The 16,170-nt window shown below is 38.8% G+C and overlaps 1 protein-coding gene and 1 long non-coding RNA gene across 3 annotated transcripts; both read left to right on the plus strand.

Annotated features, from left to right (window-relative positions):
• Positions 1-10,257: 10,257 nt before the first annotated feature.
• si:dkey-248g15.3 (holotricin-3) lies at positions 10,258-11,533 on the plus strand. Its single transcript, XM_036151024.1, has 6 exons — positions 10,258-10,334; positions 10,451-10,494; positions 10,858-10,880; positions 11,002-11,037; positions 11,142-11,153; positions 11,237-11,533. The coding sequence occupies exons 2-6, from the start codon at positions 10,485-10,487 to the stop codon at positions 11,396-11,398; spliced, it is 243 nt and encodes an 80-aa protein (XP_036006917.1). The 5' UTR covers positions 10,258-10,334; positions 10,451-10,484; the 3' UTR covers positions 11,399-11,533.
• A 2,759-nt stretch (positions 11,534-14,292) lies between these two features.
• LOC105917485 lies at positions 14,293-15,176 on the plus strand. 2 transcript variants are annotated; one of them, XR_002427055.2, is made up of 6 exons: positions 14,293-14,370; positions 14,466-14,494; positions 14,821-14,825; positions 14,899-14,964; positions 15,063-15,074; positions 15,166-15,176. It is a non-coding gene; the product is annotated as an uncharacterized LOC105917485 (long non-coding RNA). The 2 variants fall into 2 exon arrangements; XR_004933391.1 differs by having other exon boundaries at positions 14,352-14,494.
• Positions 15,177-16,170: the final 994 nt, after the last annotated feature.

Consider the following 16,170-nt stretch of genomic DNA (forward strand, 5'->3'; position numbering starts at 1 on the left):
TAGTATAGGAGAGAGTCTGTGCCTGGTGCACATTTGTTTCTTTTTCATTCAGTAAAGTAAATTTAGATGTGCAGAAACTGTACTCAAGCAAGAGTAGCATTCAAAACTTGAAAATAATATTACTCAAGTAGAAAATCTCTGTTGTGGTATAACTACAAGTACATTTAAAGAAGTTACTGAAGTAAATGCAACAAAGTCAATGTAACTGTGTACAACACAGCTCTGTAGAATGACAGTCAAACGGCATGTGTACCATCTGTACTCATCAATACATTTTGAGATTATACATGAGAAATAGTGCTGTGTATTTCAAAGTCATGTTTTTATTGTATCAGTAAATCAATTTACAGTTTGAGGAAGAAGAAATTCCCAGCTAGATACAAACCTGTTCCGTAACGACAGCTTTGGCAAAAACATTTTGTTTTTATTCACACAGCGAGCCCACATTGCCAAAAGAAAAAAAAAAGTTTTACAAGCAGCAGTTGAACAGCGACCGACATATTTGCCTTTAACTACCTTGGCATCATAAGCAGCTTTGCTAACTTGAGCTAAATTAACAGGAACTCCACGAATTGGGAGGTTTTTGGGTTCTTTTGTAAGTCAGAAATGGAATGGTTTCCTCAGGTGACAGAGGGTGTGTCCGAAAGAGAGAAAACAACTTCACCCGTCAGACAACAAAACGGTTTGTCTCCAGGCACACGGTTCGCCTGACTGGTTTTATTCACCTAACTGACTTCTGTCAGCCCCGGTTTTGAATGAATACCTGATGGATGAAAGAGGAGAATCCTGTTCAAGGATCTGTAATTATTGCGAACACGATGATTGCCAACTGCCAGAACCAGTTTCTGCGGTTCACTCACACTGTCCGACATTATATCCAACTAAACCTTTTCTCTTTTAGGTCAGTACGAATCACGGAAATATGTTTTTGTTTCTAAATGCTAGGGTAATGACAGATTTCATAAAAAAACATTTGTTTCAAAATCCAAAGTCTCCATGCATTTCCTTAGTGTGCAGTACAATTGCCTTTAACTAAATGGCTCGAGTCAAAGATTTTAAGCTTCCTCCCACAAGCTCCTCTCAATCATTTGCTTGAATTTTGGCTCATTTCTCCAGACAGAACTGGTGTAAATAAAGCAACAGTTCCACCAACCCTACTTGGTTTATCTCGCCCAGCTCTGCTCCTCTCTTCTCTTGGCTGTCATTTATTTTTCATCCACGATGAACACACATCCCTACTTTTTGGACGCTGTGGTTTGAACTATGTTTTGTTTTCTGTTTCAGTGGTTTCTCCAGTTTCTTAAACATTCAGGGAGACTGGTCCTCTCTGCCCCTCCTCTTCATCTCTCCAACTCGACGGTGGGCTGTGGATCCCCCTCAGTAGCGGCTGACCGTGAGAGAAACAGAAAGAACCTTTGGAGTTTTCTTTTACTGTATCCACAAATAGTAACAGACACTAAGTCCCGTTTAATGTTTTAAACAGACTTGTGAATCCTGTTAAAAACTAGTAATGCTGCATTTTCGCAAACCTTGCGTGACAGCTTTCCAAAAAAAATAAATTGTAGATAAGATCTCTGCTATTAGAGACTCCGTTGACTCAATTGTTGATTTCTCCATGAACTCAGCTTACTCTGTCTCTTTTGAGATGTTTGAACCTGTGTCTTTTGATGATCTATCTAATAAATTCAATCTGGAAAAACTCACACGGAAAGAAAAGACAATTAGAAGAATTTTATTGATATAATATTTTAAGACTTTGGCACTCAGCAGGAAACATTAACGCTGAATTATCATCTGAGGCCCAATAAGACATTGCGCAACCACTGCTTGCTCTTTGGCTGGGTAGAAGGCTGAGACGTGGATTTGAAGACCTTTTAAGATGAACTCAGGATGCTGATTGGGCTTCGTGGAGGTGTGGTTCAAAGCTGATTGGCTGGCGTCGGAGGTGGATGGGCCTCTGATTGGATGGAGGCAAGTAATTCAGTTTCTTTAATTGAACTTCTGCCTAGGCTTCATTTAGGATCCTTTATTGTCTTCCACCAAATTTGCTTAAAGATAAAGGTGTGATTGGGCCTTTTTTATTAGGAACTGAAAATTCCTCGTTGTCCACAGGCTGTGTCCCAGGCTTTTTTAAACATGCTGATGTCCAGCTAATGCTTAAAAAGGCAATCCTTTATCCTGAAGTCTAGACAAATTATGGGCCAATTTAAAAAAAAAATTGTCTTAAATACTGGAAAAGTTAGACTTTTAGCAAAGTCAAATTCGTTTGGAAGCAAATGATATTTTAGAAAAATTTCAATCTGGTTTTAAGGTACGTCTCAGCACTGAAATGGTACTTTTAAGAATTTTTATTGATCTTTTGTTAACTGTTGATCCTGGCAGCTCCGTTGTTTTACTGCTTTTGGATTTAACAGCATCAGTTGGCGCTGTCAATCATAAAATTTGCTAATTCTGTTTGAATGTCTCACGGCAGTAAAGGACTGGATGTCACATAATTGTCTAATACTAAATTACTCTAAAACTGAAAAAGTTGTGTAGGGAAATCCATTTGATGTCACTGCCTTGGGCAAGTTGAGTAGCTACTATCACAGCTCTTTTAAATCTGATAAGCAAATAAGCGCAGTTGTTAAATCTAGCTTTTTCCAGTTGCGTTTTGCTTAGTAAAGTGAAGCCTTACCTTCCTCGTGCTGCTCTAGAGCGTGCCATTCATGCCATCATTACATGTTGTTTGGATTACAGCAATTCTTTGTATTGTGTGCTCAATCAGGCCTCCGTTCATTGCCTGCAGGCAGTTCACAATGCTGCAGCTTGTTTACTTACAGGCACGAAAAAGCAAGAGCATATAACTCCTGTATGGGCTTCGCTGCACTTGGCTTCCAGTCAGCTATAGGATTCGTTTTAAGATTAATAATGGTTTTTAAACGTTTGAATGGGTTAGCTCCCCTCTAGCTTTCCAAGCTTTTATCGGTCCAGCTCATCCAACAAGATCAGGAAATCAACTGACTTTGGTTGTGCCAAGATCACAGCTGAAAACTAGAGGTGAGCGAGCATTTGCCATGGCTGCAACAAAACTCTGGAACTGTCTTCCTTTGAATATTAGAAAAGACCAGTCGCTTTTTACTTTTAAGTCTTTGTTAAAAACCCACCTGTTTGCACTGTGTGTGTGAGAGAGACAGAGAGACAGAGAGACAGAGAGGCAGGCAGAAGTGGAGAGGAGGAGACAAGCCATTTAGCCCACAAGCTGGGGCTTCTGTTTCAGCTGAAGGGGCTTTCAGGCATCCCCCAAGTACAAGCTCCATTCAATTCATCCATCCATTTTCCGTCACGCTTATCCATGTTGGGGTTCGCGAGGAGTACCAGAGAGGCATACCAGAGAGGCGGGGGTACACCCTGGACAGGTCGCCCGTCTGTCGCAGGGCAACACAGAGACAGACAGGAAAAACAACTATTCTCGCACACACTCTACATAAGGAGAATTTAGAGAGTGGGAGGACTGTGGGAGGAAGCTGGAGTACCCGGAGACAACCTATGCATGAACCCAACATGCAAACTCCATGCAGAATGACCCAGGGTCTGACTCGAACCCAGGACTTTCTTGCTGCAAGGCTACCCGCTGCTTCACTGTGCAGCCCCCGTTCAATTCAATTCAATTTCATTTATATAGCGCTTTCCAAAGTCAAATTGAATTAGATTGGTCAAAAAGTTTCCTATCCAAGGGAACCCAGTTGATTGCATCAATCTTGACAAGCATTCACTCCTGAAGGAGCGTAGAGCCACAGGGAGAGTCGTCTGCATTGTCCATGGCTTTGCAGCAATCCCTCATGCTGAGCAAGCATGAAGCGACAGTGGAAAGGAAAACTCCCCATTAACAGGAAGAAAAAAACCTCCAGCAGAACCAGGCTCATCTGCTTTGTCCGACTGGGGTTTAGGGAAGACAGAGCAGAGACACAACAAGAGAGACAAAAAAAGCACAGAAGCACACATTGATCCAGGAATCTGTTCTACATTAGATGGTAATAGCGGGTGATCTGTCTTCCCTGGATGATGTCACAGCTAACAGAACGCCAGAGCAGGTGTACCTACTATGAAGAAAAACAAATGACAGAGAACAAAAAGGTAAAGATGAAATAACAAGCAATGCAAATTGGAGAACAGTAGGAGAACTCAGCAGAGTGAGAAAAATAGGCCCCGATGTCCTCCAGTAGCCTAAGCCTATATCAGCATAACTATAGAGGTAGCTAAGGGTAACATGAGCCACTCTAACTATAAGCTTTGTCAAATAGGAACGTTTTAAGATTAGTCGTAAAAGTAGACAGGGTGTCTGCCTCACGGACCAAAACTGGGAGTTGGTTCCACAGGAGAGGAGCCTGATAGCTAAAGGATCTGCCTCCCATTCTACTTTTAGAGACTCTAGGAACCACCAGCAGACCTGCAGTCTGAGAGTGAAGTGCTCTGTTAGAAACATACGGGGTAATCAGAGCTCTGATATATGATGGAGCACCTCTGCCAAAGAAGACCGTTGCTCCCCTTCAGCTGTTTTCAGTCACATAGTTAGCGAGGAGTGTACCTTAATAGCTAAAAAGATTTTTTAACTACAGCGAAATTATTTTCATAGGTAATTCACACTGAATCCCCCAGCTGTGGGCTGCTATAAGGCAGCAGACAGTTGCTGCCATATACCGCATGAGGTGAATGGATGGGCACTTTAAAGACAGAAGTATCTATTCAGTGTGCGTAAAATGAGAAAAAGCCTTTGTAAATCTACAGATCTGATAGAAAGCTGATCAAATCCTTTTTCTTTTCTTTTTTTTTTTCCATTAGGCGTGGTTCAAGGTTTTTAAATAGTACATTTATAATTGGCTCTTCAGTTTTTCTGGACTTTCCCAGAGAAAATCTTCTCATTTCTCTTCACCCTCGGCCTGTCACTGAAAAGCAATGTGTTCACATCAAAACTCTCGAGTCAGCCCAATTTGATCCTGCTCTTTTTCAGGCTGGCCTTGAAAAAAACTGCTCCTGAATCACTTCAAGTGGGAGGAGCCAAGCTGTGTGCAGCCAATACAAACTGGTGGAACTGGTCGGTCTGTAGGCCATCTTGTTGACACACACCTTTTCAGTGCTGCCTGCAAACTTGCTATGTTATTGAGAACAGGGCGTTGCAATTACTACTCCTAATCATTGACTTTGTTTTTGTTAAACCACTTTGTAACTAATTGTGCTGTACGCTTCAGGTCATTGTTCATTTGCAAAGCTAGAGGAACACATTTTTCATCTTTAATAGAGGAGAACAAAAATAATCCTCGCTTTCTTTTTAGTACAGTTGCCAAACCTGCACACGTCATCCACTCCCTCAGCTCTCAGCAGTAATGACTTGATGGGATCCTTTATAAATAAAATAGATTCTAAAAAAAGAAATTCATGTTTACTCTCAGTAAGTAAGACAGCGTTGGATGTATCTTTAGAACTTCATCTAAAGATGCCTCCTCATCTTTGTTTGGACTGTTTAGACCCAGTTGAGCTTTCTGAGTTGTTTAAAATATTAGCTTCATCTAAACCTTCAACTTAGACCCAATCCCAACCAAGATATTTAAGAAAGTATTCCCTTTTATCAATGCCCCCATTTTAGACATGGTTAATCTATCCTTAGTAAATGGATATGTACCACAGGCTTTTGAAGTAGCTGTAATTAAACCTTTAATTAAGAAACCTTCTCTTGATCAAGATGAGTAAATTACAGTCCTATATCTAATCTTCGTTTCTTATCTAAAACTCTTGAGAAAGTAGCTACTAATCAAGTATGTGAACATTTACACAATAAAGACCTGTTTGATGAGTTTCAGTCAGGCTTCAGAGCTCATCATAGCACTGAAACAGCTCTGGTGAAGGTCACTAATGATATTTGCATGGCCTCAGATAATGGACTTGTGTCTATACTTGTCCTGTTAGATCTCAGTGCTGCGTTTGATACAGTTGATCACAATATTCTCCTAGAAAGACATGAACATACTGTAGGGATTAAGGAATAAGCATTAGGCTGGTTTAAATCTTATCTATCTGACAGATTCCAGTTTTTTCATGTTAATAATAAATCTTCCTCAAACTCTAGGGTCACTTGCGGAGTACCAGAGATCTGTCCTTGGGTCAATTCTCAGTACTATATATGCTTCTGATTGGCAAAATTATCAGACAGCATGGGATTTATTTCCAGTATTATGCTGATGATACTCAGCTATATATATCCATAAACCCTGAAAAATTCAACCAGTTACTTAGACTGCAGGCATGTCTTGATTACATCAAAACCTGGATGACTTTAAATTTCCTTAAACTCTGACAAGACAGAAGTTGTCCTCTTTCGACAAGTCTTCAAAAAATAAACTACTTAATTAATCACTTAATCTGGATGGTATTAAAGTGGCTCCTGGTGATAAAGTAAAAAAACCTTGGTGTTATTTATGACCAGGACATGTCATTTAAATCCCATATTAAACAGGTTTATAGGGTTTCCCTTTTTGACCTCCAGAATTTTGCCAAAAGAAGAAACATTCTGTCCAGGAGTGACGCTGAAAAACTGGTCCATGCATTTGTTACTTCAAGGCTGGACTATTGTAATTCTTTACTATCAGGAAGTCCACAAAATGCAATATGAGATTATATTTCATATACTGTTAAATCAAGAACAGAACGTGTCATTCTTACATACAGTATAAAGCTTATAATAATCAAGGCAATGCAAGTTTATTTATAGAGCACTTTTCAGTAACAACATAATTCAAACTGCTGTACATGAACAAAACAAAATACAGAGGAAAGAAAAGTTTCATCATACATCAGAGACCCTGATTACTCCATATGTTCCTAACAGAGCACTTTGGTCTGAGACAGCAGGTCTATTGGTGGTTCCTAGAGCCTCTAAGAGTAGAATGGGAGGCAGATCTTTTAGTTATCAGTCTACGGACAATAACTCCCAGTTTTAGTCTGTGAGATAGACACCCTGTCTACTTTTAAGACTAAGCTTAAAACTTTCTTTTTTGACAAACCTTATAGTTACAGTGGCTTAGATTAGTCTGAGCTATATCTGTTTAGGTTTACCCCGGGCCACAAGGAACCCAAATCATCTCACATCAGTTGCATGCGGTTGCAGGTTCGGTTACTGAGGTGCTGCAAAAAGATCCTCAAGAGGGAACTTTGACTGAATGGTGCAGTGGTCCCCAGATCAAGTTCTTGAATATCACGAGCCAAACAGGAAATGTCGGGTGCTAGACAGGATAAAGTTTTGGTGAATTTCAAAATAAAATCACTGTACCAACTTACGTTAACTTGACAAGTGTAAACAAAATGTCAACACAGAAACGCTTTTGTAGGATATTTAAGCGTATGGATAACAAGTTTTGCCATAAAAATGAAAGCCTATTTTTCAAATCATTTATGAGGGATAGCAACAGAAAGGACCACTTGAACTTCTGCACAGCTGCACCAGTGCCATTTCTGCAGCTGGGGTCGCAGCTGGCCGCAGGGGTGTCTGGTTTGCATGCAAAGTATATGGTGGACACACATCTAGGAGTCTCGAGAGGTCTTGCGGCGTGTTTTAGTCGTCTGGTGCAAGGCATTTTGTAATTTCAAGTGTCTGAGCGTCCAAAGTGGCAGAGTTGGAAAATCTGAAGGTTTGCAGCTGGTGCGGTGAGTCAACCAATTAGAAGGACTCCGCTATGTGATGTAGGGGCACATTTTCCAATGAAAGGACCATGAAAAACTGGGGAGTCAACTATGGATGACCGACTCATCGTCGTTGTTTGTGCCCATTCTATTATCTATGATCAGTCGAGCTAGAAACACTACAGAGACAGTAAAGGACCTTGCCTGGAGGACGATTAGCAAGGAAGTTGGTATCTCGGGCAAGTTATCAAAACTTTTACCACAGTAAATATTTCCCTGCAATTGAGAACAACAGGGTAAAAACAGGGTAGCCTCTCCCAACGTGTTTCAGACTAGTCTGTCCACATTTTGCTCAGAGCGTAAAAAAAAACGCTCGGCACAAGTGTCCAAGTTGAGGCACCGTTTTGATACTCAAATCGTGTTTAGTATGAATGCAGCATAACAGATAGTATACCTGAATCAGTGCTTATGTGTTCTTTTTGTTTCTCTGTTATGTCTTCTCAAACCCACAGTTGAGAGTCATGGCAGATGATTATTCAAACTGAGACTGATTTTGCTGGAGGTTTCTTCTTGTTAAAGGGGAGTTTTCCTCTCCATTGTCGCTACATACATGTCCAGTATGAGGGATTGCTGCAAAGCCAGCAACGCAGACAACTGTCCACTGTGGCTCTACGCTCTTTGAGGAGGAGTGAATGCTGCAAGGCAATGACTCCATGCAATCTACTGGGTTTCCTTGGATAGAAAACGTTTTGACCAATCTGTTTGTTTGATTTGATTCAACTGACTTTGTAAAGTGCCTTGAGATGAGGTGTTGCGATGTTATATAGAGAACATTTACCTGAATTTGAAATGAGTCGTTTGTGCCCTATCTTTATTTTCCAGGATGATGTTTTGAGATGCTGCTTTCACAGTTAATTCCGACGTGCGCCAGTTCCTCCTACAGCAAAGCATCCAAAAAAACATGCCATTGTCACCCCTGTACTTTAATGTTGGGATGGTTTTCTCAGGTTGAAAATGTCTCCAGAAACCAATGTCTTTGTCCCAGATTGCATCGTTCTTTTTATGTTGCTTCTGGACTAATGGCTTCATCCTTGTTGAGTGGCCTTTCAGCCCATATAGGCACAGGACTTGTTTTACAATGGATAAGGACAATCTCTTCCAAAAGGCAAAAGATTTTTTGCTTTAGCTTGGGGTTGACACACACATTTTGGACCAAAACACATAATTCTCTGGGACATGGAACCTGTCCCCTTCCAGTTTAATGACTTAACATTTCCATGATGCTTATTTGCTTTCATGTAATTGTCCAAAAAAGTGAATGTTGCATCTTCAGGCCTCTGAATATTGTGCTTGAGGATTGGAGGTGGGTGGAATACCCAGAAATAAATTAAGAATAGCTTTACATCTAAATAACATTGGAATGGGGAATTCCAATGTTATTTAGAAATAAGGCTATCACATTGAAAAAATTGTTTTTTTTTTTTTTTAGATGTGATCGCACATTTATAAGCACTTTTTTTTCAACGTATCAGAAATCTACGCACTCCTGCTTTTTGTGACATCCTTGTCCCCTTAAGAAGGAAAGGTCACTACTCTATAACAGGCAACTATAATAAAAACCTGGCCAGCAGAGCTTTTTGATACAGGCAATGCAGTTTATTGGTCAGAGCAATGCTGTGTCAGGAAGTGGCACACATGCTCCAAAAGAAAAAAGGAACATTTTCTGTCAGTTGCATCCCAAATATGTTTCCAGCTGCTTTTTGCATGTTTAGCAAATGAAAAGAACCCTTTGCTATGTTGAGCACAGTTTAAGTACTGCACAAAATCTATGAATTCACAGATTAACTTAAAACTTGGAAACCGATACCTTATTTCAAAGCTTTCCTCAGGGCTGCACTTGATCGTGTCTTGGCAAAAGTCTAACCTACTATATCTAGGCGTGTCAAACCAAAATGGGATAAATCTTCACACATTAATTATTAACAGTTTAAGATGTTTTTATTCATTCATTCAGTTAGCAAAAAAAGAAAAACCACACAAAACAACAACTTTTCTGCATGTTTAATTTGTAGACTGGTCAAACCTGGACTGAATCCTTCTACACAGGTTACAGGGTCATGTGATCACTGATTGCATTTATTTGGGTACAGCAAAAAAAGAGAAACAAAGGGATCATACATGCAACAAGCAACTCCCCTGGCGTTCTACCTTTCACTTAATTTATTTATCTATCACACCAGCTGTCTGGGTTGTTAGAACAATCCGAAGCTGAGTGAGAATATGATAAGTTAAATAAATTCACATACAACCTGCAATCATGAAAGCAAATGCATCATGTGAATATGGAGTGGTTGAAACTTACATCATTTTTGCAGGTGGGGCTCTTTTACAATAATTACAGCTAGTTAACAACTCTGAAAACAAAAGCAAATACAAAGACTCGCCCTGCCTTTGGGTGTTTTAGAAAAGCACCGTATTTTAACTTGACAAAACACCGAGCGTCTGTTTTCCCCACCCGCACAGCAATCTTACCTGTTCTGCAACTGTCTGAGAGCCATATTTGACCAGTAGAGGGCATTTCTGCACAAGCACACCCACATTCGTCATCTCAAAAACCACCTCATAAATACAGACAGAATCTTGGCTTTAGGCACACACACATCCCTTCATCTCAAGGCCAGGTATGTACCGGTTGCTTGTAAGATATAATTGCAAGGAGTTTGAAGATTGAGATTTTTGCAGATGTCATTTCTTTTTTGCTAAGCTTCTTCTAATTTTTTTGTCTGTTTCTCAATAGGAAAACACATTTGCTCTACGTTAATCAAGACAAGATGAGTGATCGTGAGTCATTTTGATTTTGTAATATTTTGTTAAATAAATAAGTATGAACAGATTGCTGTTTTTTAGTAAAGAAAAATACGCTACCAGTCCAGTGTACAGTCTATGCCACCTTGAGAGGACTAAAACTGAACTACATGCACTGGCTATTTCTTCCTGTCTTGGTTTGCTCTTACACACATGAAACAGGGGATCAACAATTAGTATTTCGTCTTACAATAATGCTAAAACATTATATATAAATAACTGGGATTAGTACTTTTCAAATAATGTGCTTGGTTTTCATATAGTTACAAAGCTATCATACCAGAAGAAAATTCATGTTTAATTAACAATTATTTGTCACATGTTTTTTTTCCATTTCAGCACCAGTAGAAAAACCAGAGCAGGTAAGCTAGTTTTTTTTTTGTTTGTTTGTTTGTTTGTTTGTTTTTTTTACAGCCTTCAAGGTTGAAATCATTGTATTTACTTTTATGACATTTTTTACTTCTTTTTTTTTTTTTTACACAGGCGGAAGATCCAGAGGAGGGATCAGGATCTGATGGAGTAAGTCATCCTTATTTTTCCTGACCTTTTCTGCATTTTAGATCTTTAACAGATTATGGTGATGCCGTGTTCTGGTATTCATGTGTCTATATTGTGTCTTTCAGGAGGGAGGAAAGGTAAAAGCTCATCTTCTTTGGATTTAAGCGATATCACTTTGTGCTCTCTTTGTGAAAACCTTTCATTTTATTGCTGATTAAAGGGCAAGGGCAAGGGGAAAGACAAAGGCAAGGGTCATGGAGGAGAAGGACATGGCCATGGACATGGAGGGAGAGGAGGTGGTCACGGATGTGGCGGAGGAGGTGGTCAAGGACGTGGCGGAGGAGGTGGTCAAGGACGTGGCGGAAGAGGAGGCGGTCACTGACATGGCTATGACCAGAACTGAGGGAGACCACTGAAGCGATGCCACATCAAATCATTAAAAAAAGTCAACTTTTTGTCACAGTAATGAATGTATAATTGTATTGCATCTCTCATTAAATAATCCACAAAACAAGAAGCTTGTCTCATTCATTTCTAACTCTGTAAATAAAATGCTCACATCAGTCACACTGGTTTCATTTTTTTAGAGCAAAGGCATGAATGTTAAAGTCTAATGGCAGCAAGTTTAAAGTAATTTAGTGTGCTCTGCGCTTGACGATGATCCAGAGGAGTAACTAAATAAAGTGTTCTTGTGGAATACATTTCTAAGACCAAAAAAAATCTCAGAATGATTTAAGCTGAATTCAAATAACACAAATCACAATAAACATACGTACCACCTTTTCAAAAATACAATAAAACACATATGTGATAAAAAATAAAAAACTTTCTAACTAAAAGCGGTCCTTAGCTATTCAATAATATCAATGTAACAAATTATGTAACACAGTTCTGTGAAGGTGTGACTGCTCTCCTCAGAGCAGAGGAACTAGTAACAACAGGCTGCAGAAATACTGACGCTGATGCTGTTGTGAAATAATAGTAAAGACAGAATAATAAAAACAAATCGGTTGTGAAACTCATTCATTTTCACCTTGCACAAGGTCTCGTGGCAGGGAACTCTGCTCCTTAGTTTGCTTTTGGGTTTACAGTGCCTTGCAAAAATATTCATGCCCCTCAACCTTTTATAGATGCTGTGATGTTACAACTATAATCTTCAGAGCATTTATTTCGACTGTATATAACAGAACAAAGTAGTGCATAGCAAGGCGAGCAGTAATCAGAGAAGCTGCTTACAGGCCAGCAGGAACTTGAGAGGAAAAAAAAGTTATTTTTGAATAAAATATATCAGAGGTCTTGCTTGCAGTTTGCCATTACCGATAATAAACATGCAAAAGAAGGTGCTCTGATCAGATAAGATCAGAAACTGACTGCCCACATGTAACAAGTTATTTGGGGTGTGCAACAAACACTGCTCCTTAAATGCATTGTTCCAAATTTGAAACATGGTGGCAGCAGCATCGCGCAATGGAGACTTAAGTCTTTTGCAGCTCATCCTTGTCTTGCTGAAGAGTGGAGACCAGCGGGAAGGACATTCATCTTCCAGAAGGGCAACAAGTCTAAACTTACAGCCAAAGCAACAACGGAAAGGGTTACCTCAACCCATATTCATGTGTTAGAATGGCCTAATCAAAGTTTATTTTCACTTCAACTGAGAGTCTGTGTCCAACGTTTTCTTGCAAGCAATGGAAAATACCACCTCACTCAAAATTGAAACCACAAGGTAAACCTCGTGTAGTCAAACCTGTGTTCTAACCTTGTAGCTCCTATTTATGAAAGGGCACCGCCCACTCGACTAGCAGTTGAACGATAATAGTGATATTGGCAGTGAAATCAAGTTTCAGCATGTGTGAAAGGAGAAGACACACGTTCATTGCTAGTTACCTTCAAAGAATTACGAGTTCACAAAACAACAAAGTAACTTTGGCGCAGTTAGAAGAGATGCAAAATTTCTAAAAAAGGATTCAGACATTATCTTAATCTCACGCGCAGCTCTGCAAACAAAGGCCGCTTGTAGTAATTTGGGTGTGTCGGGAATGAAGTCCCGTCAGTGTTCAGCCTTACGTTTGTTGATGAGCATTAAATAGGCGATCAACCCTGGTTGTCACCTTTCAGATCTGCTTTGTGCGAATACCTGAAGATAGTGACAGGTGTATCCAAGGTGTTCTCTAAATATTGTTCACAGTAACTTAGAGCTGGTGATGACTGGTAACGTCTGAAAAAAAAAAACATTGTAGAAAGTCATGGATATTCTTTTGTAGTTGTTGGTTTAGGAAGAAACCGTTTTATTTCATTTCTCTTTAATATGTTTATATCTTGTTTTACTTTTCTTTGCTAGTTTTGAACTTGTTTGCCATCGTTTCCTGAATTATTATTTCACCAAATTTATTTGTACCTTTATTGAGTGACAGTTTAAGCTTGCAGGAAACCAAGTTGATGTTGCTAATCTTTTCTAATGCCAAGATATTCTGATGTAACAAAAGCAGAATGCGGTTTTACGTTGCGCCACTAGCAATCAGCTACTGGTGAATTAACTTAGATTAGCCTTAGTTTTTTGTTTTTTTGTTGAATTTCACTTGCCATGCCAACGCCGGATTATTGTCTTACAGGTAAAATCAGGAAATCCTCAAAAGAACCTGTCCGACAACATGAAGTAGGTTAAAAAAAAGTCAAAAAGCAATTATTCAAGCTTGCAGACAAAAAGTCAAAAAGCAATTATTCAAGCTTGCAGAAAAAAAAAAAAAAATATATATATATATATATATAAATATATATATATATATATATTAATGAAACAATGAATATTTAAAAACATTTCTGATTGCACCCTTGAAGCAAACACCTCTACAGACAAAGATGCTCGATTCTCTTCTTAAACATACTTTGAATTTAGGGTCCATCCTTTTTTTATGTGAAGTGCATTACAAATAAAATTATTATTATTATTATTATTATTATTAATGCTTGCTGTTTACTTTAGAAATAGGCAACTTTCTACGGCTGTAAATTTGATTAACTTCTATGTCCCTTCTATTCTCCAAAGATTGTCACTCAATTAAGTGTTGATAACCTGGACTACCCTAATAAAAGCATTGTTAAGGTGTTGCATGCAACATAAAAATGTGCATTTATTTTTTCCTGATGTCCTGCCAAGCCCGGCAGCATTCTTAAAGGTCACACATTTTTACTTTTGAGCTGATCTATATCACGCTTGCCTTATGTGACTTTCAACTGTCACATTTAGTAAGTAGGCAGAGCGACAAAAACACTCCCACATTTTCCCCGTCAACCGCTGGTTTATAAATATAGAGGCGACACCGGCTTCAAGCACAAGCGCTTTCATCTCTGAGCCTGGTATGCTTGGGTCGATTATTAAAAATGCTTAATAGGAGTGCTTTACATTTCTGACTTTGTTTCTTTTTTTTTCCTTTCTCGTTACATTCCTTTAGCCTCCACCAAGAAGACAAAATGAGTGATTGTAAGTTTGATTTTTATGCCATTGGTCTAGTTTTCTCTTCTTTTTTTAAAAACTAGGTGTGAATATGACAGTTGCTTTTAGTATCACTGTTTTCAATTCTAAAAATTTTAGACCTGTGAACATTTTTAATGCAACCATTTCTGCATAGTATATTACTGTGTTGTACGGTACATTATGTATAGCTATCTGACCATTCTACACACCTTGGAATAGTCTTCTAAAACTTCTACTACAGCAAATTCAGCTTTACAGATTAGTGTATTTTATTTCCAGTTTACGTTGTCTAATTTTAACAAAATATATTTTTTTCTTTTTCTCTGATCTAGCCGAGGTGAGTCTCTTTTCCTTTTTCATAATCATCAGGTAGAATGAAAGACTGTTGTTATAAAGTTTGTTTTTCTCAGCACAAGAAGAAGAAGGATAAAGACGAGTCGGCGTCTTCTAGTTCTGAAGACTCTGAATCCGGAGGAGTAAGTCACCAATAATTTTCCTTCTCTGCACTTGATGGTGTTTTGGTGTACTACTGGAATGTGTTGTAATCTTGAGGCATTTTTTTAACCTTTCACAGGAGGGAGGAAAGGTAAGACCGCACTTTTTCTCCCCAATTTAAGCTGTACATAAATCTGTTTGTCTTGGCATTAAAAATGTGTTTCTCTTATGGCTGGTTAAAGGGCAAAGACAAGAAGAAAGAAAAGGGAAAAGGAAAGGACAAGGAAAAGGGGAAAGGAAAAGACAAGGGGAAAGACAAGGATAAGGGAAAAGGAAAATCCTGAAAGAAGAATAGGATTGAAATGTCCTAAATAAATGAAACTATGAATAAGCTGATGTTCTGTGGTTTTATGTGTGATTGTAATAAATATCTAATAAGATCATAAATATAAAAAAAGTGTGATTTTTTTTTTTTTTTGCCAGAGGTGCTGGTACTTACATGCAACTACAGCTTAATACATACATTGAAAGGGTTCATTTTCAAGACCAACTATTGGATCGTAATAGTTTTGCGATACACAGTGCCTGGCACCCCGTTATTTTTCGGTTGTTGTTTCATGCCAACCGACAATTTAGAAGTTATTTTGAATCCTGTTTTATGTGATGGGTCTGAAAAAAAAAAAAAAGGCTAAAGTTGGTAACGTGAAATGAGAAAAAAATATATATTAAAAAAAGAATCTAAAAAATGTTTCAATTGGCATGTGCATATGTATCCACTTCCTTTGCTTTGAAGCCCTTTAAGTTCTGGTGCAACCAGTTACCTTCAAAGTGAAATGAAGTCCATCGGTGTGCAATTAAAGTGTCACATGATCTGTCAGTATAAGCACACCTTTTCTGAAAAGCCTAAGAGGCTGCAGGACCACTAAGCAGGAAGCATCCCACCGTGAAGACCAATGAGCTCTCCAAACAAGTCAGGGCGAGTTGTTCGGAAGTACAAGTCAGGGTGAGGTTATAGAAAAAAAAACAAAAAAAAAAAAAAACATCCAAATCTTTGATGTTCCCACAGAGCACCATCAGAGCCATCATCTTCAAATGTATAGCAGATGGTCTTGATTTTTTTCACATCAGGGCTATTCTGTCACCCTAAAAAGCTTTAATCTAAACCCCTCCATTGAGGATCTGTCCGTTGCAAGGTGGATTTTCACCTTAGATCTTTTACACCCAGATCTCGAGTGGACAAGTACCAC

Source organism: Fundulus heteroclitus, chromosome 19 (assembly GCF_011125445.2).
Source record: "Fundulus heteroclitus isolate FHET01 chromosome 19, MU-UCD_Fhet_4.1, whole genome shotgun sequence".
Lineage (NCBI taxonomy): Eukaryota > Metazoa > Chordata > Actinopteri > Cyprinodontiformes > Fundulidae > Fundulus > Fundulus heteroclitus.